The sequence below is a fragment of the Branchiostoma lanceolatum genome, chromosome 13 (assembly GCF_035083965.1).
Source record: "Branchiostoma lanceolatum isolate klBraLanc5 chromosome 13, klBraLanc5.hap2, whole genome shotgun sequence".
Lineage (NCBI taxonomy): Eukaryota > Metazoa > Chordata > Leptocardii > Amphioxiformes > Branchiostomatidae > Branchiostoma > Branchiostoma lanceolatum.
In genome coordinates, this window is record NC_089734.1 from 10,787,850 (window position 1) to 10,815,836 (window position 27,987).

The window sequence follows — 27,987 nt, forward strand, 5'->3', positions numbered from 1 at the left end:
TCCCAGACAAGACTCGCTCACAATTTCTGAATAACGAGGTCGTTTGGTCGGTCCTTCGCCTCTGTTCTTGTGTGGAGTATTCTCGTATTCCTGGATTGTACGGAGGGCGACATTTGTGCTTGGATATTTCGGTGTTGGTAAGTGGAACATGTTTCTTTTAGGCATTCTCTGTACAAGTATGATCAAGTATGTGTCTAAAAATACTACTGTGTTGTGTAGCGGCGTGGTTGGTCTACACTGCTGTACAGGGCCCGTTAGATGGCCTGCTATCTGGGTATGTGTCTACTAGAGGCCTAGCGGTCCAACTAGCCGACAGATCTAGACTGTGATATAGATGTTTGTAAAATTGGTTTAAAAGATCCCCTTTCTAAACGTTTCACATGCTTATTCACGTCTTCTTACATACACATAATTGTAGATCAGAAGATACAACCAGCAACACAAACCCTGTTTTTATAGTGTAAATCTATCTCAGCAAGTTACAATGTCGGCTGATAAGGTTTGCGCCACACTAAAAGCGGAGATTACAGGAACCATCCTTCAGAGATGCCCCACGATAACCTCTGTTTACTGCGTCTTTGCTCTTCCCGTCATTGGACATGTTCCCAGGCTTCTGGTGGTTTCAGACAACTGCGCCCTGAGATAACATTTATTGGTGTCACGTGTACAATCAAAACGAGAGGCTAAGTACTTCAAGTAGCGGTAGATGTCGGTATGTGTTCCCTTGGTAGTTACAAACTTAATTTAGGAAAATGTACCGCAAATTGGCGCGTCCTACATAAGTAGAATTGTTCAGCTCTTTAGAGCAACATATTAATGATCATATGTGATTTAAAGTACGTTATAGGTACCGCTGTCCTATTCGTGTTCACTGTTTGAATGGTATGGACTGTAATTACAATAGATGGCACGATACAGACTCATTAGTTAAAAGATTCCACAAAATTAGATCATTTTAATGATAATTCAGATTGGCATCGGCGACTAACAACGTTAGTAGTCAAATCAGTAGCCATATGTTTTGACTCAACTATCTTTTTGACGGACGGTCACAGACCATGCCTTAATTTGAACCGTAAACTATCGCCAGTTAGCGTCAAGGGATTTTTAAATCGATTTCATAGTGCTAAATCTAACGGGTCTCGCCCCCAAATTCGGACCATTTCTGACATTATTGTCAAATGTTATGTCTGTTTACTATATTCTTTTGATTTATTATGTGTAAAAACAATATTGACATAATAACAATGTGGCCTACAAAGGAACGCTCTTAGCACTGACATCGTCTTTCAGCTTGTTTATGAAAATTACGACTTTTCATTGTCAACTCTGTGTACGTAAATCAGGTACAGCTGTTGGTCGTGGCCTTGACCGTTTATGAGTGCGGGTGTGTGTCGGCTAGAATTATCGGAACCGACATGAGCAACTCTAGCTCTCTTTCTTACGTTTCTTGACTACCGGTTTGTTTCATAACCCCATGGTCCAGTCATTTGTAGTACATTCATTTTATGATGAAATATCACTGCCATTTGAAGTTGTGGTTGCGTAACTTCCTCTTACTTTCACCCTCACAAAACAAAGGAAAACAAAAAAGTACATCGCTTTGTGTAACACCCTTTTTGTAGCACTTATCCTTATGTAAGAGAACGGACGACCTCACCAACTGACAGTTATCGTTTGAATCCAAGTCCAAAGCAAATTCCATCCAACCAGAACCAGGTGCGCTAGAATTTGAAAAACCGTTTCATCCAAATACACGAGGTATACCTGACTTTAATATTCGTTAGTTCAACCGTATCATATTTCCTTTTCGAAGGTGATGGTGGATTATGTATATTACATTCAGGCCTGGAGGCAAGAGTCTCAGAAAGTCTACAAGGCTAGACTAGACCACCTCCTCAATGAAAATATATGGAGAGTGCGTGGAGAACCAGGTGGTAGTGGTTTATACATTAGACACAGGGATTTGAGATTCTCCGTTATAGGATTAGCACTGACGGGATTTCGACTCCAGTAGAAACAGAGGAGATTAGTAAGTGATCTTACCTGAGCCGACTTGGAAGCAAACACGACCTCTTGATCTTCAAAGTTAGCTCAGTATGTCTTAGATTATAGAAAGGGAAAGTTGTTTGGGGTCGGTATGTTCTTGTTTGTCGGTTTTCCTCTGATCATGATCTTGCGGTAGAATGGTATTGATGATTTCTTTGAAGTTGTGAACATCCTAGATAGTCGTAGCTTTGTAAACTTTATACGTGAACTCAGCTTTTCGAATCAGTTGATTTCTCGTATTCTTTTTTATACGGCTGAAAGTGAACTTGGGCTAAGTTTGAACTTACAGACACTGTGATATAAAGAGATATCAGTCATACAGTCTTTTATAGTTTTGGTGCTGTTTTAAGCATGCCATCTGTAGGGTTTGTTGCACATTGTTCTGTTTTTTTTTTACCGCTAGACAAAAACGTGATTTCTGTATTTGGACAAAAGCGCTTCTGAAACTCCGGTAGACTGAAGTTGTTTATAAGTGAAAAAACTCCTCTTGGATTCCTCCAAATTGATAGATTGGCCGAATGAGAAGTGAAACGAATCGACTCTTCACGGAACTTCAGACGGCTTCCCAACTGGACTGTTGAAACTGTTGAAAACATCCCGTGGTCTTTCCATTCATTTTGATCCACCAGTCGACGCTCGGCCCCATCACCTCTGACTCTTGGCGCCAACATTTATCAACCTTGACCTCTTGCGTTGTACGGATCAGAGGAGTTTCTTTCAATATCGTCAAATGTTCCAGTTATTAGCCTCTACCAGGCCCCGCAGATGGCTGGAAAATTGTAGAAAATAGAGTGAATAGTATGGTCTAGTATGCCTAGGGAGTTGGCTACGGAGAGAGAGCCCAATATGGTATCCATGAACTGTAACTTCTATGGTGGACTTACTAAGCTGGCATGCTATCCGTCTAATAGGCCAATTTCTACGATATTTCCAGCGACCCGTGGAGCCTGGTAGAGGCTACAGTTTTATAGCCAAAGTCAAAAGGTAACTTCGGGGGCCATGTTACCCCATTACCGTCACATTTCACAAATCCCCCACCAAATTACTACGCCGCTAAAAACGAGATGCCTTGAATTACGAAGTCTAGTAACGGTCACTAGGAATCAGAAATGCCGGTAAAAAGTCGTCCGAAGCACATCTGGAACTCCTTGAGCTCACTTAGTGGAAACGAATTCCTTGGGAGAAGTAAGGGAAGCTAGGGAATGTTGAGGTGTTGGAAGTGATTTTGTGGAGACCTTGCCGGGTGGCTGGTGTCGTGCACTTTGGCCGCCCTTGGACAGACCGCGGGTCGGGTCAGCTGGCTGGCGGTAGCTTTGTAACTCATACCAAATGACGGCAGGAGACGGAATGACAAACATGTGGAAACGATATTTCGGCCACTGACCACTTGGTCAGAAAAAATAATAAAAACATATAAATATAACGCTGTCATGTCGTTTTTAAATTTCGTAGGAAATGCTAGTATCAATATTACTAAAAAATGATAATGGGCGATGTATACATGTATCAGGAAACGATATTTCGGCCACTGATCGCTTGGTCAGAAAATAACAAAAACATAGATGATACATAACGCTGACATGTTTTTTGAAATTTCGTATGAAATATCAATATCAATGATGATAATTGATATACCAGGTTGGTGTTATTAATTTCATTCAAGGAATATACAATTATTGTAACAACACATTATATAAGCACTGACTATAACAACAACAAACATTTCTTGCAGAGTAAATACATTTGAAAAGCAACAATATGGTTAGATACCTACATAAAAATCCTTAGTAAAGACCCACATTTTCTGACGTTTCTTGTTTCGATATTGAATTCTACTTCCTTTGCAAAAATTGCAAATAAACAGGATTCTTACTTAATGACCTTAATTCCAGCAGGTAAAGTCATCAACTTTCTTGATTCTTTCGGCGTCCTTTACAAAATTCCTTGGGTGACCGAAGCCACGGGTTCAGACATATCACCTTACCACCATCAGTTTTGTCCACTCCTGCAGTCTTTAGAAGTCTCAAAGATGACTGAACACCCGCGATTTTCCAAATCATCTTGCGTTGTCCAAAGGAGAAAAACATACTTTTTGCCTCTCCCCCAAACTACCCATTGGTAATCTCTCACCTCAATTAACTCTTTACCGATTGGTGAAAACAGCCGAAATTCCTCAAGATTTGTGCAAAATTACTGTTTATGCGATGCACTGTGTAATATTCAACTCAAAATTGGCAGGTTGTTTGGAAAAGCGACAAGTTTGCAATTTGATACACCTGGTCATTGGTAGTGCGTAACCCGGTTGTTCTTGTTTTCTCATCAGTCGGTAGTTGTGAAGGGATGATTATAGCAACTCAGCTGAAATTGAAGATCTACCAGCGGCTTTGCCTTTTAGCTTGTCGGCTCTTTTGTCCCAGCCGACGGACATTAGGACCCCGCAATGTTACTTGAAAATACATCATGTTTATGACGCCTTCTTTCTGCGTTTTGCATGTCTCTGTAATCTCCAAGCAGATACAGAAAGGCAAAATCGTAGTGGGCCTTTCGGGAGCTTAAGAAACGTTATGATTTTGCCTTTCTACATTTGCTTGAAGATTTTGTCTTTCTAGGGGTTCGTGGCTTCCTCTGATGTTCGAAACAGATACTCGTACAGTAGTCTGTATAACGCAAACTCCAGCTGTCCGGGAATTTCTGTCTGGTTACAGGGCGGCAAGCCGTTACAGGAGCTTGATTGAGTTCAGGCTACTCGTACAGTAGACATGCAAAAAAGCCAGTCCCTCACATCTTCTTGGAGACGAAAATGCTGGCTTGGTTTCAAATCCCTGTTGACCTTAAAAAGAGCAAGAAAACACGGTCTGGGTCTACTTCAAAGTCATCCCATATTGTTCCGGAGTGTTAACGGGGCAGGAAACCCCATCGGTAAGGACTAATGTGTTCACCGCAGAGCAGAAAATGTCATCCAGTTGTTGGTACAATCCTGGGCAGATGTTGGAAGGGACCATCGTAACATTTCCTGAAGAATGCCCTCATTTTTTTTTTCGGACACGTGTCCGTCCAAGTGTATTGGACGAACTGAAGTTTTAGAGGTCAACACGCCACTAGCAGCGGTAAAAATTTGCTCCAATGTCATTGGATGTTCCTCAGAGTTCTTCATACATCTATTTCATGTTGTATCTTATGGCAAACCGGCGAAAGGGTTCATAAATCTACAAATGTCGTTCAGGACATTTTCATACCACAACTTCAATGGCGAAACAGCGAGTCAGTGTATGGTGACCGCCCCCATTTTCTCCGGGCATCACGTTTTCATTTTGTAACATTATAACCTTATCATGTTCTTAAATTTACTGTTTAGAAATGTGTAAGAGCAATGACTGATTGGGTAATGGTGGTTGGTACAAAATATGAAAGAGCAAAGCCCAAATAAAGGGGATGTTTTGAAAGCTGTCCAATACGCTGATGACAAATCAACAAACGCACAGAGAAATCGTACCGCCTCCTCTCTCATCAAAGACAGACGTGCCGCTGGCAGACCACATGACCAAGTGATCTCTCCCCACAACAACAAGGAGGGATTAAATTTCAGCACGCTCTCGGCACTGTTAGCCCAACTCTGATGACCAAATCAAAATACAGCTGAGTGTATCCATCTACCGAACCTTTTAGCTTGCGTACACCAGTTTTCATATCTGGACATCCAGGTTCAGTCATTGTCTGTCCTAAGGACTATATCGGGGCGAGCTTCGACTTGCAGGTCAGTGTACCATAGTTCAGTGTCAGCTATGACAAGTTCTGCACCACGGGTGTTACTGCATGTAACGTTATATCTAGCGAGTGGGTAGCTATTCAAAGATATTTCCCTTCATCTGTCAATGATTTTTAAAAGCTCTCAAATGATGTTTATGTGAGTAGCTTGAAGCATGAATTGGGTAGCATCACCGTTGAATGGAATACTTTCAATTTAAAGATCCTATTTTTCAACTGTAGACCCACACAGAAAGAAGGAAGCGATTGATATTAGGACTGTCTCATGTTAGCCATATATGCACAGTAGCACAGGGCTACTGTGTTGTCTACACAGCAGGTCTCATACGAAATAGGTAAAGCATAGAATCACACACACCAGATGCACCAGCGGGGTTCTCTACTCTCATCCTCAAAATATGACGCAAATGTCCCCTCCCTTAAAGCACAGTTGTATTTAGTCCATTCTTTCTATTAATATGCAGGATTTGAGACCATCCATAAGTCACAAAAGGCAGTGTATGAATCTCACAGATGCTGAGACCCTGCATGGGGTCTGGGCGGAGGTTTGTTCAGGAGTGAAGGCAGCAGGAGAGACACTTGTCCTGTCACTCAAAAAACCCCTATCAGGTCTCCAGAGTCCATCAATCTCTTCCTAAGTGGGTGCACACGGTTGGACAAGTGGCTGATAATTGGCAGTAATTAGATTAAAAGGAGAGGGCAAACACAAGCCTTTAGTACCTTCAGGGTGACAGCATCCTCCTCTGATGCTTGCCTTTGTCTGAACAGGGATTGTCAAGTGGAATGGTTGGAATTTTTGTGAGCTAAAGTGGTTTGACCTCTGGTTAAAAATCTATATCTGTTCACAGTTAGATAGATGGGGTAGGCTATAACTGGTTTGTAGGTTATAAGGTATTGTTTGGCATTCCAAACTACAGGGTCGTGCCCATGGTAATACACTCACCAACTTTGCGTGACAGTCCAGAATCATCTAGCATTATCTCCTCCCAGCTATTCTGTTGTTTCTACCCAACTGTGGATGATCTACACAATGTTAACTCAAAAGATCTGTTGTTTTTTCACGAATTTGCGTGCCATTAGACGATCTTGGTCATGACTTTGAAAATGAGAAGTTGGGATCTTTTGAAGTCTGTCACCTTCCGGTTTAAAACAACGCCCAAAATAATAGAAATAGGATATGCGATTCCTGTAATAGTTAGGGTTAGGTAAGTTATAGATATAATATACAGGTGATACAAGCAGAAATTAGGCAAAGGTTCCTTTGCGTCAAAGTACACCATGTGTTAAGCAGCTAATAGATCCTGCGGATTTTGAGCGAGCAAAAAAGGATGGAGCATCCTTATCCCGAAAGACAGTCTGTTTTCACTGATTTGGTCAAAGTTTGTTGCCATTTGCAGAAAATGAGCTCGGATACCTCATTTATCCTCCCAAGGAATACAAACAAAAAACTCCTGTAGTAGAATTGTAAGCCCGGAGTTTATTTGATCTGTGTTAGAGGCTGTGAGGCTGTAACAGTATAGCCTTGAGAATCAGAGAAGCGTTTCCTTCGGTCCTATTTGCCCATCAAAGTTAACAAAAGGTACATTCTGGAAACACAATCAACAGCCGACTGTTTTCGGCATCAGCGAAAATTCCACAGGCCTTGCATGTGCCTCTGTGTAGGTGGTCGAACAGTACTGTAATATCTTTGTTTAAAGATCTGTCAGAATCCCAGAATGTAGTTTTTAGATATGGTACTTCAAACATAGTTGTTTATATGGAGAAGGTGTAGTTAATCTTTGCCAAGAGCAGTTGTGAGCACTTTGTGTACAGTAGATGTCATAGATACTGCTGCCAAACAGTTTTTGAGTCTAAAATACTATACGTTGTTGGGAGAATATGTGTACATGTATGTTAAAATCACTATATTGGAGGGCAAGTTAATGGTTTAGCGTATGCCGACACTGTGATACATTTTCAAGTTGATGTAACCTCCTTGAGTTGTCTGTTCAACCTTGCTCTTTTGAAGTAGATATGGTTTGAAACAAACAAGTTATACCTTTGAACCTGAAAGATACCAAATAGAGATGTCTGTAGTTAGTTCACTTAGTGTTCACTTAGTGTTGTCTGTTGAGTGGGAGGGTACCGCAAATGCAGAAATAAGTTCGCAGCAGTTTTATGTTCACGGTTTTTGCGTGAACTCTTTACCACCAACTTAAAACCACAGCGAAAAGCTGTTCCATCGTATGACTGTAGCCCCACTATTGTTTCAAATCACCTTGAACACTCCATTTCCTCCCTACCTTGAAATTAAATCCCCACAAATCATCACTGTTTTCTGCATTTACAGTACTAAAAATCTCCAAGCAGATGTTTGGGGAAGATGTGACATTTGGGAAGAGCAATCAGATAACAATCTTTTCTTGTAGATTCGGAGTACACAGTCACTATAGGACAAGTTCAGCTATATTGCAAGTTTAGCTCAAGTGCTTAGAAAGGTATCTTTTGGGTAGATGTTGAAAAGTCCTTAAAAGAGTTGTAAGCATTTTGTTCAATCCAAATCCTGGAATAAAGGTAAATAAAAAATCATTTCAAAGCTGTGAACACAATATCTTTTAGGGAACATGACTGAAAAGCCATAACAAATCCTATCTGTCATTGAGATAATTAGGATGAAAGAGAGTCAGCTTCTCCCCTGTGCAAAGTTTGTTTATTTCGACTGTCTGCAAGATGTACACAGAGTGGTTAACTACTTGGTGATATATGACCTCCATGTCTTTCCTGTTTGAAGTCTGTATAACGTTGGGTAACATAAACTCGCGGGGTACTTAAATTCGGGATTTTTCGAAAACGGGGTGTTTAGGGATATGTGCTAGATGCAACATCAGTAATACCGCTAGAAATGGAAACTTGACAGACTAACGCATTCAGAACACTGTCTGAAAAGCTTCGATAAGCATGCATTAGAAGTTGGCTACGTCAAAAACTCTCCGTCCCTTATTGTCACAGTCTGAGGGCTTCGTGGGAGAATTATATGTACATAGTTGTTCGCTGGTTTATAAGACAAATGTCACATCCGCTTCCTGCTAAACACAATTATTTACAATACAACTTATTAGAATCTCTTTTGCTAACCTACAACTGGACTCTAAGTGTGATTAATCATCAAAACGCCTCTTTGTTGCTACAACCAATGGCTACGGCACTACGGTGAATTTTCCCGCCGCCATATTCGTTACCCAGAATCCTGCTATTCGGCAGACGACAAACGTTTGCGAGGAACACTTTTTTGTCTAAATGTTGTGTGTGATAGTGGACTGATGGCGATATTTTCCTCAAAGTTTGCTCTTAGCACAAGCAGAAACACATGGACATAGTAGTATTACCATTTCTACGGCATCCAGCTAACCCCCCGATGAATAATGTACAAATTTCCATGACGGTGGGGGTGAACTTTGAGTGACGTTCTACCGACTCAACACACGGGTTGTTCCCGAAGGCCTGATGCGTGCGGTACGGCCGTTTTTTCGTGTATTTTTTTTACTTGGACACGTCTATATCCATAGCACTCTCCTCAAGCCAAGGATGGAACGAATAGCTGCTGTATAAAATGTGATTAGCGGTAAGATATTCAAGACGAATCTTCTCTCCCGAATTAATGTGCCCCCCTGTCCGACAGCACCGTCATTGTGCGTGCAGCGGACGGTAGTTTCAAGTTGAAATATTATGGTGTCAGCACGACTAGAGACAAAATCTACCATATATATGATTAGTGCAAAGATAGTACATGATACTGACAGAATAATACAAAAAAAGGATGGTTTATTGTTCTGCTAGATTGATTTCAGTCAACCATTATCGGAAAAATCCCGAATTTATGTTACCCAACGTTACACAGACTGCACAGATTACATCAATTTTTTGTGGATGTGGAAAGACAAGTTCCTCAGATGAGTTACAATGAATATTGGTCATCACTGGTTCTTTTTTTATTTCTCGTTCTGGCACAATAGAGACTGAGAAGCTAGGGTGGGGTGGTGAACTACTGTAATATGTGTATAAAAAATTATTACATAATAGAAGTTATAACCTTTGAAAAAGACCCCTGACCCTCCTCCCTTGAACTCTTGAAAAACGGCCATGGCCGAAGAGTGTGTAAACTTCAACAACAAATTCAAGGTTAAGTAAAGGTTGAAAAAAGAGGGACTTTTACTTTAATTTTTCAAACCAGTGAGCAGGAAAAGTCATTTGTAAACTTCTCTTAATACCTTTCTTGTAATCCATCCTTGCCTTTATCCAAAGGAATCTCAAGGACAAAACACAAGGGCAAACATATAGCATACAAACTCCAGTGTGGCACCCTGGCAGGTTTCCGACCACCAGTCATTGTTTGCTTTGTGCTATTGTGTGCTGACGACCTGTGAACTCTGTTTACCTTTCCCTTTCTTCTCCATTACAATGTAAACAATGTCCCAAATCCTCCCCTTCAATTACTTCAACACCAAGCCTCTTGTTGAAGAGGTGTCAAATACACTAAGCTGTGAGAACATGAACTGAGATAGGTGACAATTATCCTTCACTCTGCAAGCTTTCTTTTTGGTAATAAGGAATTTTGTATGCCAAGTGTTGAGCTCTTTTTCTAGCACTGCAAATGTATGCAAGGTAATTCTTACTGGTAACTCAAGCAAGACTAATGCACTGGTAATATGTTGAGGGGATAGGATACATTTACTTTTCTGGTTCACTTGATAGTTGGAGGGAAAGAACACTAAGTGCTAAAGGTCAAGAAGAGAAAGTGTATCGAAGTGTCCAAACAGAGTGTGCTCTCTCAGGTAATAAGTGCACCTCCATTTTTAGTCGACTACACCTTGTTAAACTTGAGAATTTTTTTTACCTTTTTCATTTTGTTCATTAAATATGCGAAGAAAAAAAAGTAATATAGAGCCATTATAGAATATCTAAGATCAACATGTTTTAATGCTAACAATGGCTGACAAAACGTTATCATAAGGTTTAATTTTTGTTTCTTGGCTTTGAAATTTGCAAATAACTTTGCAATACTACAAATAAATCTTATAGTCAGTGATAGAATTTTCTAACACAAGTGTAAATAGTCTATAAGTCCCATTTCCCATTTGCTTCTTGTCTAATGGTTCTCCCATTGACAGTGATGAGTCATTTCTTTCTCAAGTAAAGTCAGCTAAATCCCAGCCTTGGGCCATCACAAATCTACCAGGATATGGCATATCCAAGTTGTTTCTATTATATAAACTCACAACTGGTATAATTGTGGCCAGGACACTCCCTCTGTTGATTCCACTTGCATTACTCTTTGAGCTATGATGTATTGTGGATTTTTGGTAAAGTAGACTGAGTTTATTTCACTCCTTCTTGGAAGACCTCATTGAAATTGGTTGATACCTAGTCAAGGACTTATATCCTCAAGAGCCTCCACAAAGCAGAGTCAACTTCTTGGAAACCCTAAGAAACACACTGAACTTAGCCTTATTTGCAAATTAACTGCTATCAATTCATATTGACTCTGTAAACTGAAGCGACAGCATTTTCAAACAGTAAATCAAATGATAACTTATAATTCAACTCATAATTCAATAATTTCTATCTTGTTTGAAGAAATCCATTTAAAAGGTACTGACTTTGCCTTAGGTGAAGGGAGGTCATGTACCAGCATATCTGTAAGGCTTATATCTAACCCACCTTGACTGGATAATTGGACAGTGTTGATCAGTTTCATCCTAACAGACATGATCTTTTGACCAAGCTTTGCATCAAAGGAACTCTCTGTTAACTGTTTCTAAAAATAAACGCTGGTTGACCCTACAGTGTAATCCGAAACATAATGATTTTAGATGTGGCCTCGCTACAGCTAACGTTTTCCACCAAGCACACTGAGTCCCTCTTTGGAGCAATACATGTCTTTGGTACATGTTCCTTTTACCCATTAGTCAGGTATAGAGATTTCATAGCCAGTAAACTAGAGGGCCATATGTGCCTTATGTGGTCAAGTCTCCACACTCCCTTCTGAATTCAGCCATGCAACATCACTCATAGACCCACTCTTTTGTCCAGGATCTTGTAATTATAAGCCATGTATCTGTATAAGTTCAAGGGGGGCCCCCACCTTAAGCATGTTAAAAGAACGCCTACACGTCTTAACAAGAGTAGGAATGTGTACTTATTAGGTATGGCAAAGACTATTAGAAATGTTGAGTGCACCTGGACCACTCTGCCATCTTTATCAAGTATGAAGCTTGCAGTTGTAACCATCATGTACTCAGTCATTATGTCAATCAGGATCATTTAACCTCACACCACAATGTCACACAAGTCAGCATCTACTATCTAATGAGGAAAATATTAAGTCGTCTTTCATAGACCTATGATATGCCCAAAAGACTGATTTCGGCTATTGACAACTTATCTTAGTATCAGCAGTGAATGAAATATCTGCGATAATGTTCTTCAGCTTTCTAAGGTAGCTTAATGCTAAAACTACTTTGGCTTGGAAAACATCAAACACTGAGACTTTACTTTGTCCACAAACAGAACAATTGGTACATATATGACTATATATTGTAGGTATACAATACATTAAACTAATGGTGCTTCATTAAGTCCAAGTAGACACAATTTTTGGCTCCTTTTGTGTGTCCATCAAGTGGTATGTTTTTCTTCACTGACCGCCTCACCACACCAGAGCTTCTCCCAGGTAAACAGGAACTTGAGGGGAAACATAAACAGCACCACGCAGGGCTTGGCAGGTGGACCAAGGAGACACAGAATTCCTGGTAACCAGTGGGCATGGTTTCGCGGAGTAAACTATTGGCTCAAATTTCAGAGGTGGGAGGCAAAGAAAACTGAGGAGTAACAGGAGAACCTGTCAGTGATGTGATGTGGCAATTATAAGTCAATAAATCATGTCAGCACAGTTTAGTGATCATCAGTTTAGTAATAAAGTGTGTGTTTTTCAATACAAAGCAGGATACTCGGTATAGAAGGTTAATGTGGAGAACATCTAAGCACAGAGATAAAGAGTGGACTGATTTAACCCACACTCATCGCAATTGAGTAATAGAGAGCATTATGAGAGACAGTATTGTTTCTTCACAATTTATACATAACATCATAGGTTGTATCTTTTGTAGTTTGAAAAGAAGCTGCAGTTTTAATCAAAGCTGCTAGGGAGATGTTATCTATCTGGCACTGGAAATGGCTCAGTACTACTGATAAATACTGTACTTCCCCTTACTATCCTTCTGTATGACAATGGTATTGCTGAATCCCTTAACATGCTTCATCCTTCCCTTGCCCTCATCAGGGTAAGCTACCAGCAGGTATCATCTTTTCCTTACATTCCCTAACCATGCCTAAAATTGACCAAAGACTGCCATACAGAAAAATGAACCTTACTCAAGATATACCAGAAACAAAAGCTGAAAATCCTGTTCTTTGTATTAAGTTTCTGAAATATTTTTTTTCAGCTGTAAATTTGATGACTACTTTATTACAAAAATGTGGCTGTGCAGGTGTCCTGACTCACCTGAGAGCACACCTGATTCCCCTGATACCTCCTGTCCACATCAATCACCTCACCTGACATCAGAGACAAAGAAGTTCTTAAAGGATATTGTCCAGATTTCTTTTCTGCATAAATTAGGCACAAATAAAGCTTTGGAGTTGAGCACATTGCATACAATATTTACACAAAGTAACAGTTCAAACTAATGGCTGTTTGAATATTCTTTTATCTTTTAATGTGTCTAGTTTTCCATCATTCAATTCTTTTTTTTTCCTGTGAATTTCCTCAGGCAAATCTTTTCTTTAAATTTTCAATTACCGAGGCAAATTTTCTCCATTCGATCGACAGGGCAGTGAGATACCTTTTTTAAGCGTGCCTTTCTTTTAACTTTAACTTAAGTAGACTATCCTCTGCTGTAGCGCCTGCACAAATGTGTGGCCGAAGGGCTATGGTGAAGGGCACTGCCCTATATACCAAAAGGCGTGGGAAACTCTTTCCTGTTTTTTTTCCAAAGAAATTCTCCAAAGCAAAGACTCAAACAGACATGCCTAAATATCCAGACCACTGAATTGCACATTTTCCTTGTTGACGAAACACCATTGAGATAATTTCTTTGAAGAATATTCTCTGGCCCGTAAAAGACAAAATTGTTTGGCAACAAACTAGAGGCAGGAATTCCTTGTCTGTCAACAGGACTAAAAGGTTGAAAGATAAACCGTATGCAACATCAGTTCCAGGTGGGCAGCATGCGAGTCTGCACCACCAGGCTTCAGGTGTTGAATCATGTCTTGTACATGTGGCCTGCAGGACTGTAGCAGCTGGACCCTTTTACTCACTTGACCCATTTACCCCATTTATACAAAGTCTGATCAAGCCACTGAAGTCTAGTGAATGGGATATTCACATTTTTTTCTCTTGTTTAATTTTGCATGCTTTGAATGTCATTAAACATATTTTGTGACTCCGTGGTAATTTTTTGGCAGTAGAGTGTAAAGTCAACTTTTTTAAGTGACTTAAAACTAATGAACACCTCCCTCATTTTCAAATTTAAGCTTAAAGAAGAGGAAGACTTCTAGGGCTTGCACGATAGCGCTCTGTCATCCAGGTGATTCTTTATCAGCAGTGTTTACCTAGGATCATGCCCAGCTGCTGCAACCTACAAATCTTCTTAGAAATAAACTTTTGGTGATCACTTGAGGCAGCAAATGACAGTGAAGTTATACAACAAACTCAAACTGAAAAAAAGATTCACAATGTAGCAGTACATGAATTTCTATGTTTTACAAAATAGTGATTTTCCCTATTCTTAACAATGTACATTTATTCACACTTTTTGTCCTAGATTTCAGGACAGACTGTTCCACCTCTGTTTATCAGTGCATGTCATGATCTGTCTATATCACATATCAAGGGTATCTCCCAAGAATGTCGTCATGTCTCAGAAAAAATCTTAAACTGCATCTCTTTCCACATTTCAACCCAACTTCCTTTTAAAGGAAGGGAAATTTAATCTGATCCGGCAGTACTGAGTCCTGATTGGTCCTCTGACTGCTTGAGTGACAGACGGAGAGTTAAAAGCTTCTGGTCTGGCAGTAGTGTAGTGGTGTGACCAGTTTCTGTTGGCTGGTCGTAACAGGTACACACAGTCACCGATCCTGACATTCTAACTGATATGTAAGATTTCTGGCACTGTTGGAAGGGACAGCAAAATTTGAAAAGATTCACAAGGTATGACAAGGGGGACTACCCTCTGTATATTACAGTCTTGCTACGTAGGCATCAAACAAGTACTCTGAATTCGTATCCCTCAGTTTTTATAGCAGAGTTTATGAGGGAAAGTCGTGGTACATCTTAGACAAATACTGTGTCATCTTTGTGATAACATCTGTTGTTGCTGTGTCTGTTCCAGGCATAACGTTACAGTAGTTTTGAAATGTATCCTAAGATCTGAACCATTGCTAGCATATTTCAGGAGGTAACATTATGTAAGTTATTCATTTGATATATAAGACATGACTATGCTAGATTATTCAATATATACAAGACAATTCACCCCTTGAAATTCAGCAGAAAAAGTAACAGTGTACTACACGTTTACGGGCTAACAAGGAGTTGAATGGTTTTCTTCCTATGGTAAGATATAAGGTACTGTATATGTGCCGTTTTATAACATTTTATAACAATATGCCAGAGTTAAAATTTGTGAGGGTCTATTTCCATTTCTCATAATTTGTAGGGAAAGCAATCATGTTCATGTTATTCGTAGCGAGGCGACTAAATTTTGCATACTTGCCTTCTATGATGTTAGCATAAAGTGGAGTGGATGCTCAGTAGAAAAGTTACAATCTTCTGAAAGACATCCAAGACTTTAAAACAGACCAAAACAGTATGATAATTCCTCCCCGCATGTTCCTGACAACTTCTGACTTTTGTCAGGAAACACTGGCGACATTTCCGTCAAACAGAAGTCCTACTTGAGTGACGCTCCCTAACTGTCCTTTTCCGTCCAAGGCCAGGTGAAATAGCAACAGCTCAGGAAAAGTCAACTTGCCGACACACAAGTGGTAGGGAAAGAAAAGAAAATCATTCTTGCCCTCTTGTCTTGTGGTATTTGTGGGTCACAATACAGCCAGGGGCATATGTTTCTAAAACATGGCAGTACAACATGGAGAAACCGCAACAATTACATCTTTCCGGCGGTGAAATACTCCACAGGGTGACTCTTTAGGAAGAAAATTACATTTTCCATTACACTAAAGAAATGGGATTAAGATAGTAGGTCCTTTTTGTACCTGGTATATTTCCTTTTGTGTAGGGGATTAGCAGGTCACTTTAGGGCAATTGGGGCATATGTAATGTTTAACCTCCATCTAGAGTGTGTATGGTGAAAAGGCAACGCATTACATACATGTGCCTTGTATACAAACAGGTTTCTGGTCTGTATAACCTACTACAGTATAAACCAATCCTGTTTAAGAACAATTTTCATGATATATTTACATCATATGTTAGGAGCAGACTAGATGTCTTTTGTAAAACCTTGCTATCCCCTGAAGCTATTGCTCAACGGCTCCAGTTTTTAACTAGATGGTATTTTCATGTCACAAAGCATTTTGAATTGCAAAAAATCTGTTTTTCACTTCATTGGGCAGTCTGTCTAGACTAGTTAAAGAAGCAGCAGTGTAAGACATTTGCATAACTGATAAAAGAGACTCATCTGTTTCGGTACAATTTGAAATTTAACCTGTATTTTGAGACAGTCATTTGTAAAGGTTACGCCACCTTTAAGGGTGTAATTATGCTTTCAAAATGTCGTTTTGATTTATCTTCTCCCTTTTGCTTTAAACCCTGTAACCAATACTTTTTTGGTGCCCTGTATTACATAGTGGGTTCTTCTGAATTCAGCATTAAGTGTTGTCTGTACCCCCCATGCAGACCCTCATTGCAGGGGAAAATGACCAAATCCAATCAGACCTCCATTTGTGAATTAAGTATTGTTGAACAGAAGTCTGCCTCATCAAAGTGTTTTTGATTTCAAGGAGCTGTTTCAATATCATGTGTTACTCTGTTTGGATCTTTTGAGATGAATTGGAGGTAAAAAATGAAAACTTTGCAGAGACCACCCAGAAATGGAACTTTGGCCTCCAAGAGAAGAAAAAAAGTATTGGCTTGCTGTCACAAATCTATTTGACATTTTCCTGACCAAACATGAGAGTTGGAAATAATCACATCTTAAGACAAACCCTTATCGCATTTCTTAGACACATGTACAACTGTCAAAGAACTTAGTCAGGACAAAGTCACTGATACCACAAAAACACAACTGTTGAAGATATTTGAGACAGACCTTTCTCTTTAGGCCGTTCCATTTTTAGAGAGGGAGGGAGGTAATGGAAGAAAGGCTCTTTCTTCATTTCTTTACACATTGCATTCAAACAACTTTCAATACATAACATTATGTATAACATACATAAATGGTTTTATTATTTTCTTATATCAACAATAGGGAAAACAATTCCCTGACTTGTGTATCTTCAACCTGCTGTATGGAATGGTCCAAAATTTTTAACCACCCTTGAATTGTTATTTGTAGCGCTCAAAAATTGACAAAATCTAAGTGACATCCATACACAAAAAAATGGGGTAGGCCTTGTGGGATCAACAAAAGTTTAGAGTTCTTGCAGTCAGCAAAGTTTAAAGTTCTTCTAGTCAGCGAATGTCTACTTACGAACACCTGGTCCTCTTTGGATGTCATTTTCCATCTGAAGGACAAAGATTCTAATCTTCCAAGGCCACAACCTTTTTATAAAGTGTCTACTTCTAAACACAACTTGATCTGTTTGCCTTACATGTTGGAAGGAAGGAAGAAAAACTTTTGCTATACATAGCCTTTTCATGACCCTCTGCCTTGGGCGTACTCCAAAAATGTGTTTTTACCACCTTTCATGACCCTTTATGTCGTTTTTGGAACTCAGAGGGTTCTTAAAGTTTCTGTAGGCTTCTATCTTCACATCTCTTGGAAACAAACCTTGTCTTAACTTGTCATATCAGATGACAAGCAGGTCTAAGGTTAGAATGACAAAGAAATGGTCTACCAATAGGACGCAGAATGATTGAGGGAGGACTTCCTTCCATGTTTTGGAGAGACCTGGCACTAGATTCATCGGTAGGCAACATGAGGTTGTTGGATGTGTCTGCTGGAAATGAAACAATAGATCTAATTTTAGTATATTGGTTTTAATGTTTTTGAGTACATTGTGTTTTTGGTTTGTCTGGACACTGATGCAAAATGAGAAAATATGGCATATTAACCAACTTTGTTTGAGATTTCTAAAATATAACTGCAAAATACAGATAGGCATATTTAAAAGTCTGGTGAGAAAAGGCACTGAAATACATTGATGTAATTTTTAACTGCAGCAAAATTGTGCAAATTTAGCTGTGTCCAATTAAATCCCTCACAGTATTTTTTGTGAACAACTTTTACACAATGTTTGATATAAAAGCAATTACTGTACTGATTAAAATCCATTGCTTTTAAGTGTTTACTTACTAGTGGGAACATACATGTATTATACAGGGTTTAAATATTATTGGCAAGATTTCAAGAGCCCTGCCATTTTGGAATGTTGCTACAAGAGGCAAGAATTCTTTGCTGTGCCTTTTCCCATACATATATAGCTGCTACAGTGATAGCTGCAGCCCAGTGTCAGCTGGTGTAAGGCTATCCCCCACTGTTGACCATTCCTTACCCCACTTACCAGTGATGATGCATATGAGTCTGGGGTTCGTAGGAGTTCTGTTTCCCTGAATATTGATACACATTTTTATACAACAGCTAATCAGACAATTTTTAGGTTTGTGAAAAAAACTAATTGGTCTAACGTTACTTTAATCTGAGAATTTTACTTTCATTTTGCAAAAAACAACAACATTTGAAAAACCTTTTGTGATGTCATAGTACAGCATTGTGAACAAGATAATGAAGACACGTGTTGCATAACATTTCTATCTATAGTTGAGAATACAGTAACAGAAAGAGACACAATAGGAAAAGGGAATCCCATAATTAAAGAAAAAATTTTGAGTTCCAACCACATCTAAAGAAAGGTTCTATTTGGGGTCAGGAGGTCTAAACAATTATTTCCTTTTTTAACCTCTTCCTAAGCATGTAGGATATGACTAAGAGATATGCTCACAGGATTGTTTAAAACAAAATATTAAAACATGGTTACAATCACCAGACATTTAAGTATTGGTGCTCAAAGGGATGGTATGAATGATCTTCCTGTAGTAGTTGCACAGTGAAGCTTGACATAATGTGTTGAAAACCAGGAATCTATAGCATTCATACAGTCAACTTAAAGAAGAAGAAACATGTGGAATGCACTATTCTTATGAAGGTAGCAAGTAAGTCTAAGGTTGACCTCAAGGTGTCAGTTTTGGGTCATTGTTAGTCATTCCAAAGTTATTTGCCTTGATAAGATTATATTTAAAGACGTCCAGGAAAAGAGGAAAGAATTCCCTAAACATGACATTCTGTCTACCCAACTTCATCCTATTACAAATCTTAAGAATTACATCTAAAGAAACAAACCTGTACTTAAGAACGAAGAGAAGTTTACTCTGACTAGCACCCCTGAAACACTCAATAGCTCCATCCCTGGCTGAGCAATGGTATGTTTATAGCCAGGCAGCCATTGATCCAGTAAAGGCTTTCTAGGCATGTTGGAAATGCAGCCGGCCCTTTGACTCCGCTCGTGTCGCCACTACCGGGAGAGGATATCAGTGGCGATGAGAGATTGAGTCTGACTGTGTCAGCGATCAGACTACAGTCGGCACCGGTCAGCCAGGGTCGGCATCCACTCTGGCCAGTTACCGCTTGTTTTAGCAGTGCTGCTTGCATCCCAGTCTAAAGGAGAGAGGGCGATACAGTTATTATATTGGTGACCAGCTTCATAGCATTTTACTTACAATGTAGTTTGTTGGGGTGGAACTGAACTCTCAGTCTGTTCGAAAGCAACGATACTAGTACCCCCCTCCCTCCTTGTTGTTGGAACGACACAGAGGATATAATTGGCGATGTGAGGAAGGTATATTTGCATTGTCTATGACTCTTATGACCAGCATTTAGTTGAATGTTGATCTGTAAATCGTAAGTAGACCACTAATGCTTTGATTCCTATCAGCTATTGATGATTGCGTCAAGTGTGATAAAATGTAATGTGTTGGTATAGGAAAGGACGGAACATGTCCGTCACCAGGAATGGTCTCCCACTAAGTTCGCGATAGGTACACGCATGTATTTGTGTATGGTCTTGTCTCTCTGTAACAGTTTGGGGGTATTTTCTTATTGAAATTGCTAGAAACGTAACATTTTGGAAAAGTTGACATCTTTTCCTTTACTTTCTTTGTTACAGGTATAATAACTGTCTTTTATTTACAGATTCTGGAATACAGCAGTGCAAAATTGTGTCATTCCAATTTCTTATCATTATTCAGTGCCTATTGCCAACAACACAATGTTGTGCATGCAAATGATAACATTTTTTGTTCTTCCTTTGTTTCAGGTGTAAAGATGTGACGTATGCCTAGCAGTGGTTCGTGTTCCAAGTACTTAGAGTAAGCAGATTCTTCTGACATCGAAGACGGAAGAACAGTCAAGAACTTAGTGACACGAACGTCTTGGATCTTTAAGACGCGGTGTTGATCATCCTGTACTGTCAGGAAGAACCTTTCTACTGGAGTCTTCATGCCATGGAGATTCGTGTTGACGTGACTTCTTATTCCTTCCTTGTTGCTGTGATCTCTCACCTTCTTCAGATGGCATACAGCCAGGATATAAAATGGGATGCTGCATACATCCCCTCAAGTAAGTAATACTAGTAGCTTAATTGCAGGATGTCTGATGCTTCAACCCTTTACCAACTCAGCCCTTGGCTAATCAGACCAACTCGGCCCAACACACTAACCTTGACCCTAACCCTGACTGAGTTGACCAGGGTGTTGGGCCGAGTTGACTGGGCTGAGTTGGTAAAGGGCCGAATCATCCTGATCCCACCATAAACTCCTTTTAGTTTTATTTATTTATGAAGTTATGACACTGTACCTCTGTCAAGTTCTGAGCTCAGATGACTTTTTGCCATAACCTGTAAACTATGATTCATTACAGTCAGACAAGCCTAAATCTTGGGTAGCCTGTAAAATTGCAAGTTGTAAAAATGTTTAGTTGCAATCGTAAAAAAATTTCTGGTAATTGCAAATAAAAGGTGGGGGCATTTTAAGCCCTGAACAGGTAAAGAACACATTCAGTGGTCAGTTTGTGTAGCTGGGCCAGTTAGGCAATCACTCCTGAGTCCTGACAGAACAGTACATAGCAATTAATGAACTCCAGCCTCTGGAAAATTGTCCTGTCTTTCAACCCCTTTAGCTGGAAAAGCCCTGGCACTTTGGTAGCAAAATCTGTGTATTCTGCACATTCCGAATCTGGCACGGGACATGAGATGCGTGGAAATCCAACGTCCATCCCCCTCTAGTCTGAAAGACAACCAAACAGATCCTCCCCGCTCAGCTACCTCGCATGCAAAAACAAATACACCCCAGTCTAGACAATGTTTTTTGCTGAGATTGTGAGGGATTTAGCCTCCTTAGCAGGAATACTCTGTCAAATCGCCACTTCCTTGGAACTAAACCCACAACGGAGGGAAGCAATCCTTAACGCTAGTCTCTGTTTTGTCTCACTGACTAATTTAAAGGAGTACAAATGGTTGAAGGGTGGAGAAAGAAAGGAAACGAGAGAGAAAATTTTTCCTGGCAATTCAAGCCTGCAACGATGGCTGCAATTGCGCAAGGGAGCTTCAAGTTGCATGGTATATGTTCTTACAGTATTGGGAATTAAAACGGGGCCCTATCAGGCACGACCATTTTCTATCGCACAATATTTACGTGGGTTCCACATGGTACAATCCTGACGTTTGGGAATCGTTGAGAGATTGTCGCCATCTGCCCTAGAAGTAGAAACAAGGAGTAATGTTTCCTCCAGAAATGTCAGAATGTCTGCCTGATCGTTCACTGCTACAGGAAAAGCTCTGTGACAGTCAAAATATAACTGTCGGTACAAAAATTGTTTGTACAGAGCAAGCTGTTTGTTGGTCAGTATTATGTGACCTGAGTACAGCTGTGAGGTCAAAGCCATAGGTGGAATGTTGAGTATATGCCAACTTGGCTGGCTTGTCATTACCATTCTAGTTGAAAGACAGTTCTCAGGACATGGCCGTGCTTGGGGAGGTAATGAAAAGAATGTGTAGACAATTAAGTGCCTTTGACCTGTTAGAATAACAAAAATTAAGCAATACGAACACTAACGAAAGATGTGTACAGGTTTGTTTGGAAGGGGTGATGAGACTGTTGACAGGTTATATTCAATGGGCTAACTTTTGCAGCAAGGAGACTAAATCCGAAACACACTCACACTTATGCTTCAGGTCTGTTGCCATCAACTAGTCTGAAAAATTATGTTTTGCTAAGATAAACCAATATATTGGCAGGCACTCGGATCTCTGCTAAAATCAAGTCCTACTAACTTACAGCATTTTGTAACTGTACACGACTAGAAACTCCAAGAGCTAACATAAGGGAGCTTGCAAGACACAACTTAAGGCACAGTGAAAAAAAATGAAGAAAGACTGAATGCATCTGCAGGATGTTTCTATATATACGACTGCAGATGTAGAAAACAGTGGATCATGATGATATGACTAGTGTTAAAGACTACCTTTTTTCCCCAAACTGTTGCAGGCACGCCTTTCCCAGGCAGTATGAAGTGCTGGACGTGTGAAGAAGCCTCCGACAACTACCACTGTAACAGATGGGCCCCTGATGTCTACTGTCCTCAAGGTAGGAAACTTTCTAGCAATATTGAACTGTAATTTCCAATTTTCAACACAAGAATTGGACTTACCCAAATTTTTTACTGTCTTTGTCAAAGGAATTGACCTTGGTAATGAAAAGGTCCCTGACAAAGACTGAAGTCAGACAGTTTAGAATTTGGGTACAATGTACATGTATGTCCAATTTTTGTGTTGGAAATATACAGTTCAACCTTACATCAGAATGATCTATACCAATATAGTTGAACTTTTAAGGAAGAAAACTTTCATCATGCAAATGTTGAAATAAAAATGAAGTGATCCTGGTTGTCAATCAAATCTGTCAATCAACCAATAAGGCATTAGCTGCATATTGGTGAATTGTTCGGCATTTTCATGTTTTTATTTTGTATTGGTATGTATTGACCAAAGTGGACAGGGATTGCTTGATTAATTTGGCCCTCAGTAAAAATGAAATATGACCTTGCTAGACAGAAGCTGGAGTACAATTTTCCTCCATCGCTTTAGCTAAGCTTTGGCAACTGTCATTTTTCCCTTCTTTTCTATCCATTCCAAAACAGCACCAGCAGACCGCAGCATATGACAAGCAATTAGCAAGAAGTGTAGCATGTCCCATGGATCACTTTTCAGTTATGGCAACAGAAGGTTGTTCTCAAAACATATGAAACACAGAGGTCCACATCCCCGATGAAAACATCTGCCCCAGGGCAGAAATATCCACCCCATCACTGGACACTCATGTCAAGGGCATGTTTCCAACCTGTAACAAATTGAGTACAAGAACTGTCAACAACGTTTAATTTCAGTGGGAAAGTAGCTGTGTTTCTCCAGGCTGTATTTTGAGTCCCAGCTTCGAGGACATTTGAGATTTCAAAAGCAACACTGTTGTATGTCTTCTGAAGGTTTCTATATCAGTAACAGCCTAAGGCAATGTCATGTCCAGTTAAATGTTACAGCACTGGGCTGTTGGAAAGAATGCTAACCTTGGTCAGACCTAAGAATAGGTTGGAAAGTGACTATATGTAAAGTTATATTCCCAAATTGCATTTTATCATGATCTTTACATTCAAATAGCAAGTTGAGGATTTTGTTGAGCCATACCTCATCATAGGAACTGGCACAGTTGGAAATGATATTATGACTTCACTGCATACTCAACATCATTGACAGGAACTTTCTTCCCATCCTTGCAGTAGGATTGACCTTAGCCATGAATTGTAAACAATGGGGAGCACTTCTTCCTCTTGTGGAGGAACAGCTTATATGAGCTTGTATGGGATTACACAGGAATAACAGAGACTTTTTTTATGTCTTGGAAGAGAGCAGTTAAGGATGACTTCTTTGTATACAGTCTAATTCTTGAGTCATATGTTAAGTTACAAGTCAGTATGCTTAAGAACTCAAAGGGAAGAAGATAAAAATTTCTGATGCTTTTTCTGTCTAGGGGTTTTCCTCATCAAATTGTAAGCTATTTAGAAGTAGCATGAAGTTTGTTTGTACTGCAGAAATGCCCTAAATAATAGATGGTACTGAGAGTACAATTGGACAGTTTAGAACTATTGTTGCAGGATTCCAATATTTTGTGATCATGAGATACAGTGTCAGATTAAATTGTAAGTTACCATTTTCCCAGCCACTCAAGTCCAGACGCTTTGTACAAACTTGATTTAAGGGATCCTTATAACCTGTAGATTTTTCTAATAAGGCTTTCCTTTCTGAGTCTGAACTGAAATACCTAATACTGTAAATGCAGAAATGTTTGCGGTGGTTTTATGTTTGCAGTTTTCACGGTGAACTCTATACGACAAACTTAGAATCACTGCAAAAAGTGTTTCCATTTTGTGACTGTAGCGCTACTGTTGTTTCAAACCCGAACTTAAAACCACCGCGAACACTCCACTTTCTCTCTACTGCGAAATTAAATCCCTGCTAACATTTCTGCATTTACAGTACCTCAATCTACCACCACACTGTTCTGCATCCAACATAATGCAAGCATAACCTATTGTCTCACCTTGTCTGTTTGTCTCCACCAGGTACCAAGTACTGCCACACGTTACACAGGATGAACGGGGAGGGGGGCAGCGTCATGGTGAGGAAAAAGTGTGCAGCTCTGCAGGACTGCACTCCCAATACTGTTGGCTGTTCAATAAACACAGATGGATCCATGGTGAGTCAACTACACCGCAATGTTTCTAGAAATAACATAGTACAAACCTAACTTCAATATTAGGGACATGACACGTTATGTCTTCATAAACGAAATGATGTCACATTTTCAAAAGATGCTTCCATGGTGCTGAAGTGCCTTCCATTGAAGAAGGGACCATTCCTAATCTCAATTTTTCTGATAGAATATTATGATGTTTCACTCACAATCTGAAAAATGATTTCACAATTCTAAAATATACTTCCATGGTGCTGAAAAGCTTTCCATTGAAGAATACCAATCCTTTGTTGAGGAATTGAAATTGAGCCAAATGGAAGTGACATTATATTGTTAACTCACTTTGAAAATGAAAAGATCTTAAGATCTTCTAAGAGATTGTCCCATGGTACTGAAATGCCTTCCATTGAAGAACACCTCTTTATCAAGGAATTGAATTAAAGCCAAGGTAGCTTTCCAGGCCAATTGTTGGCTATTGTTTATAGAGTACTGTTATCATCACAAAAACAACCTTGTAATCCTCTCTTATCTATCAATATATCCCTAAACTTTCAGTTTTGAAATATAGCATATCAAAGTGAATACAGCTAGAAATGTCACATCACAATATGCCTTTGGCAACCCAGTTTTGTATGATTAATACATCTTAACCTAATATTTCCTTTGTAGCTTGACAGTATGTCAGCACAACAAAACAAAACAAAAAGTCATAGTCATGTCCACTACAGCCTTCTTCGCATTCTAATGACCAATCCATTAGGTCATGTGACCTTACCAACATGTGATGTCAGCAACTGGTCAGAAGTTGTGCTTGAACACAATTCAGCTGTCTATAATATTATCACCCGCACAGATGGGCTTCCATTTTGATATCATATCTAATTTGTTCTTGTTTCTTCTATCCAGGTGTGCATAGCCTGTTGCGAAGGAAACATCTGCAATCCAGAGGTGCCAACCAACCACACAACCGCCATCTTTGCCACAATAACGCCATATGATGTCGGCACTTCTTCACATTTTAACCCCTCAGTACAAGTGTTATTGGTCACACTACTGGTTGCAGTGATTTTCAGACATCTATAGCATCAAGCAGAAAAAAATTACATGCTTGTCACTTTGATGTAATTATCAATACCTCATGTGGAATAAAAAATGTTTACTGCATAGCCAGAGATTTCATTAAAAATGCCCTGCTACCTAAAGTGGTAACTGATATGACACTGTCTGAAAGCTTCAATTTCATACACCTTAAGACTATTGGTGCTTCACTCACTATCTTTGAAGCTGATATGTAACAGTAGAAAATTAAGATGTAAAAACCATTAAGAAAGGAACAGTTCGCCAGAATTCATCTTATACGAGTGAAAATATACATAATGATGAGGAAAACATAGTTTTAGCATCAGTAGCTTCAACTTTTATCAACTGTCCCAACTGGAGTCATTGCAGTACATTACCACAACAAAGTGCATTGATGTTTGAATTATTTGTATCCAAGCATTTGAATGATATCATGGAATATATTGAAATTTTGTAAATGTGTAAATATAAGAAAAGGTTTGACTATGTGTATCCAGATGTATTTTTATAAGGATATATTGTCTGAAATGTGGAATATAGAAACAACCAACACTGATGATATTACGTTACATGTCCTTTGATTATCAGAGTACATGTATTTGGAAACCTGTTGTAAATTTCAACCATAATTCCTGGCATCAATAGTTGAGAATACCACATTTCATCTGATTATTAAATTATTCAGGAATGTGTTGTAAGTTTAAGTATGATTTTCTTGTGTTTCAAAGTAGGTTGTCAGCTTTAATTTTCATAATCAACGTATTGTTGATATTGATAGGTAACTATATTTGTGATATTTGTGAATTTTGCTAGTGTATAAGTTGAAACCTTTGGCATCCTTAGTACTTTGTATTGTTCTCCATATATACAAAAGAAGCCAAAACAAAGCTTGGAGATGACTTAGCTTTGTAGTACAACATCATGCTTGTATACCATATTGTTTTTCATTATATTGCTGACTGCCGTGATGTACAAGTTTTACATGTTGAAGACTTACTGTATATAGACTATATATACAAGAGAGGATGAGGAAGACCCAATGTGGAAGTCATGTCTGGAGATGTTTTCAGAAGAAAAATCTCTTGCCTGTCCATTACAAAAGTAATTATGAGAATACACAATAACTTGTACATTAAAGAACCTGATAGTACTGATATCATCCAAGAAACGTCTGTTTTAATTCACTGCTTACTTTAGTTCACTTGTGTTAACAGCATCATGGATAAAGATTATATTGAATTGTGAAGTAATGTCTAGACACAGCAATAAAGTCATGTTTCCAGTGTGTATGAAAATTCTGATGTCTTCTATTTAGTTGAACTAGGACGGAATCATGTACTATTCAATACAGTATACTAGTTTAGACTTTGTCCTCAATCTGATATTCGACCGCTTTACTGCTTTACCTACTGTAGTACTACTACATGAAATCAAGGAGGTTTTATCTTTAACCTCCTTGATGAAATTGAGTCCCAATCAAATGCTTTTCAAAATCTTCAATATTCTGTAGATGACAAAAACAGCCTGTCCTCGACAGGTACCAGATCTGATGTTTACATCATAGCCAGCCCTAGGTCATTTCATATACACAAAAGTCAAACTTCACGCAGAGTTTTTAAAAGGCCAGAGGTCTGTTTTGGTAATTTGACATTGAAAATGCATTAGGAACAGACCTAGCCTAGCATGAAGTGTCTGCTCTTATTGACCTCAGAGCAGGGTCAAAGAGTGATCATGTTTTTTCTATCTGATTGTTGGTCTTCTCTCTTGATGACCAAGGTCTAATGTTACAGTGCTGAATGTTTCTTTATGGATTATAGTCTTTCAGGAAAATATGATCATGGAAATCTACACCTTCATAATCCAAATGAATTTGAAGAATGTTTATTGTGTGACCATGCACAGTCTCTTCTAAACATTATGAATTAATTTAGACTCAATTTTTTTATCTTACACCCAACATGATTTATGTATCAGAATCATATTCAGAATCTCAGATTCTAATAATCTAAGCTTGAGAC

General features: G+C 39.1%; 1 protein-coding gene across 4 annotated transcripts; it reads left to right on the forward strand.

The window, feature by feature from the left end:
• Window positions 1–27,264, forward strand: LOC136447381 (ly6/PLAUR domain-containing protein 6-like). Of its 4 annotated transcripts, none has more exons than XM_066446225.1 (5): window positions 1–137; window positions 20,404–20,705; window positions 22,631–22,729; window positions 24,759–24,892; window positions 25,796–27,264. In XM_066446225.1, exons 2-5 carry the CDS (start codon window positions 20,591–20,593, stop codon window positions 25,970–25,972), a joined length of 525 nt encoding a protein of 174 aa, XP_066302322.1. In that variant the 5' UTR covers window positions 1–137; window positions 20,404–20,590; the 3' UTR covers window positions 25,973–27,264. The 4 variants fall into 4 exon arrangements, with proteins under 4 accessions (XP_066302322.1, XP_066302325.1, XP_066302323.1 ...); XM_066446228.1 differs by lacking the exon at window positions 1–137 and adding an exon at window positions 5,752–5,803; XM_066446226.1 differs by lacking the exon at window positions 1–137 and adding an exon at window positions 14,945–15,061.
• Window positions 27,265–27,987: the final 723 nt, after the last annotated feature.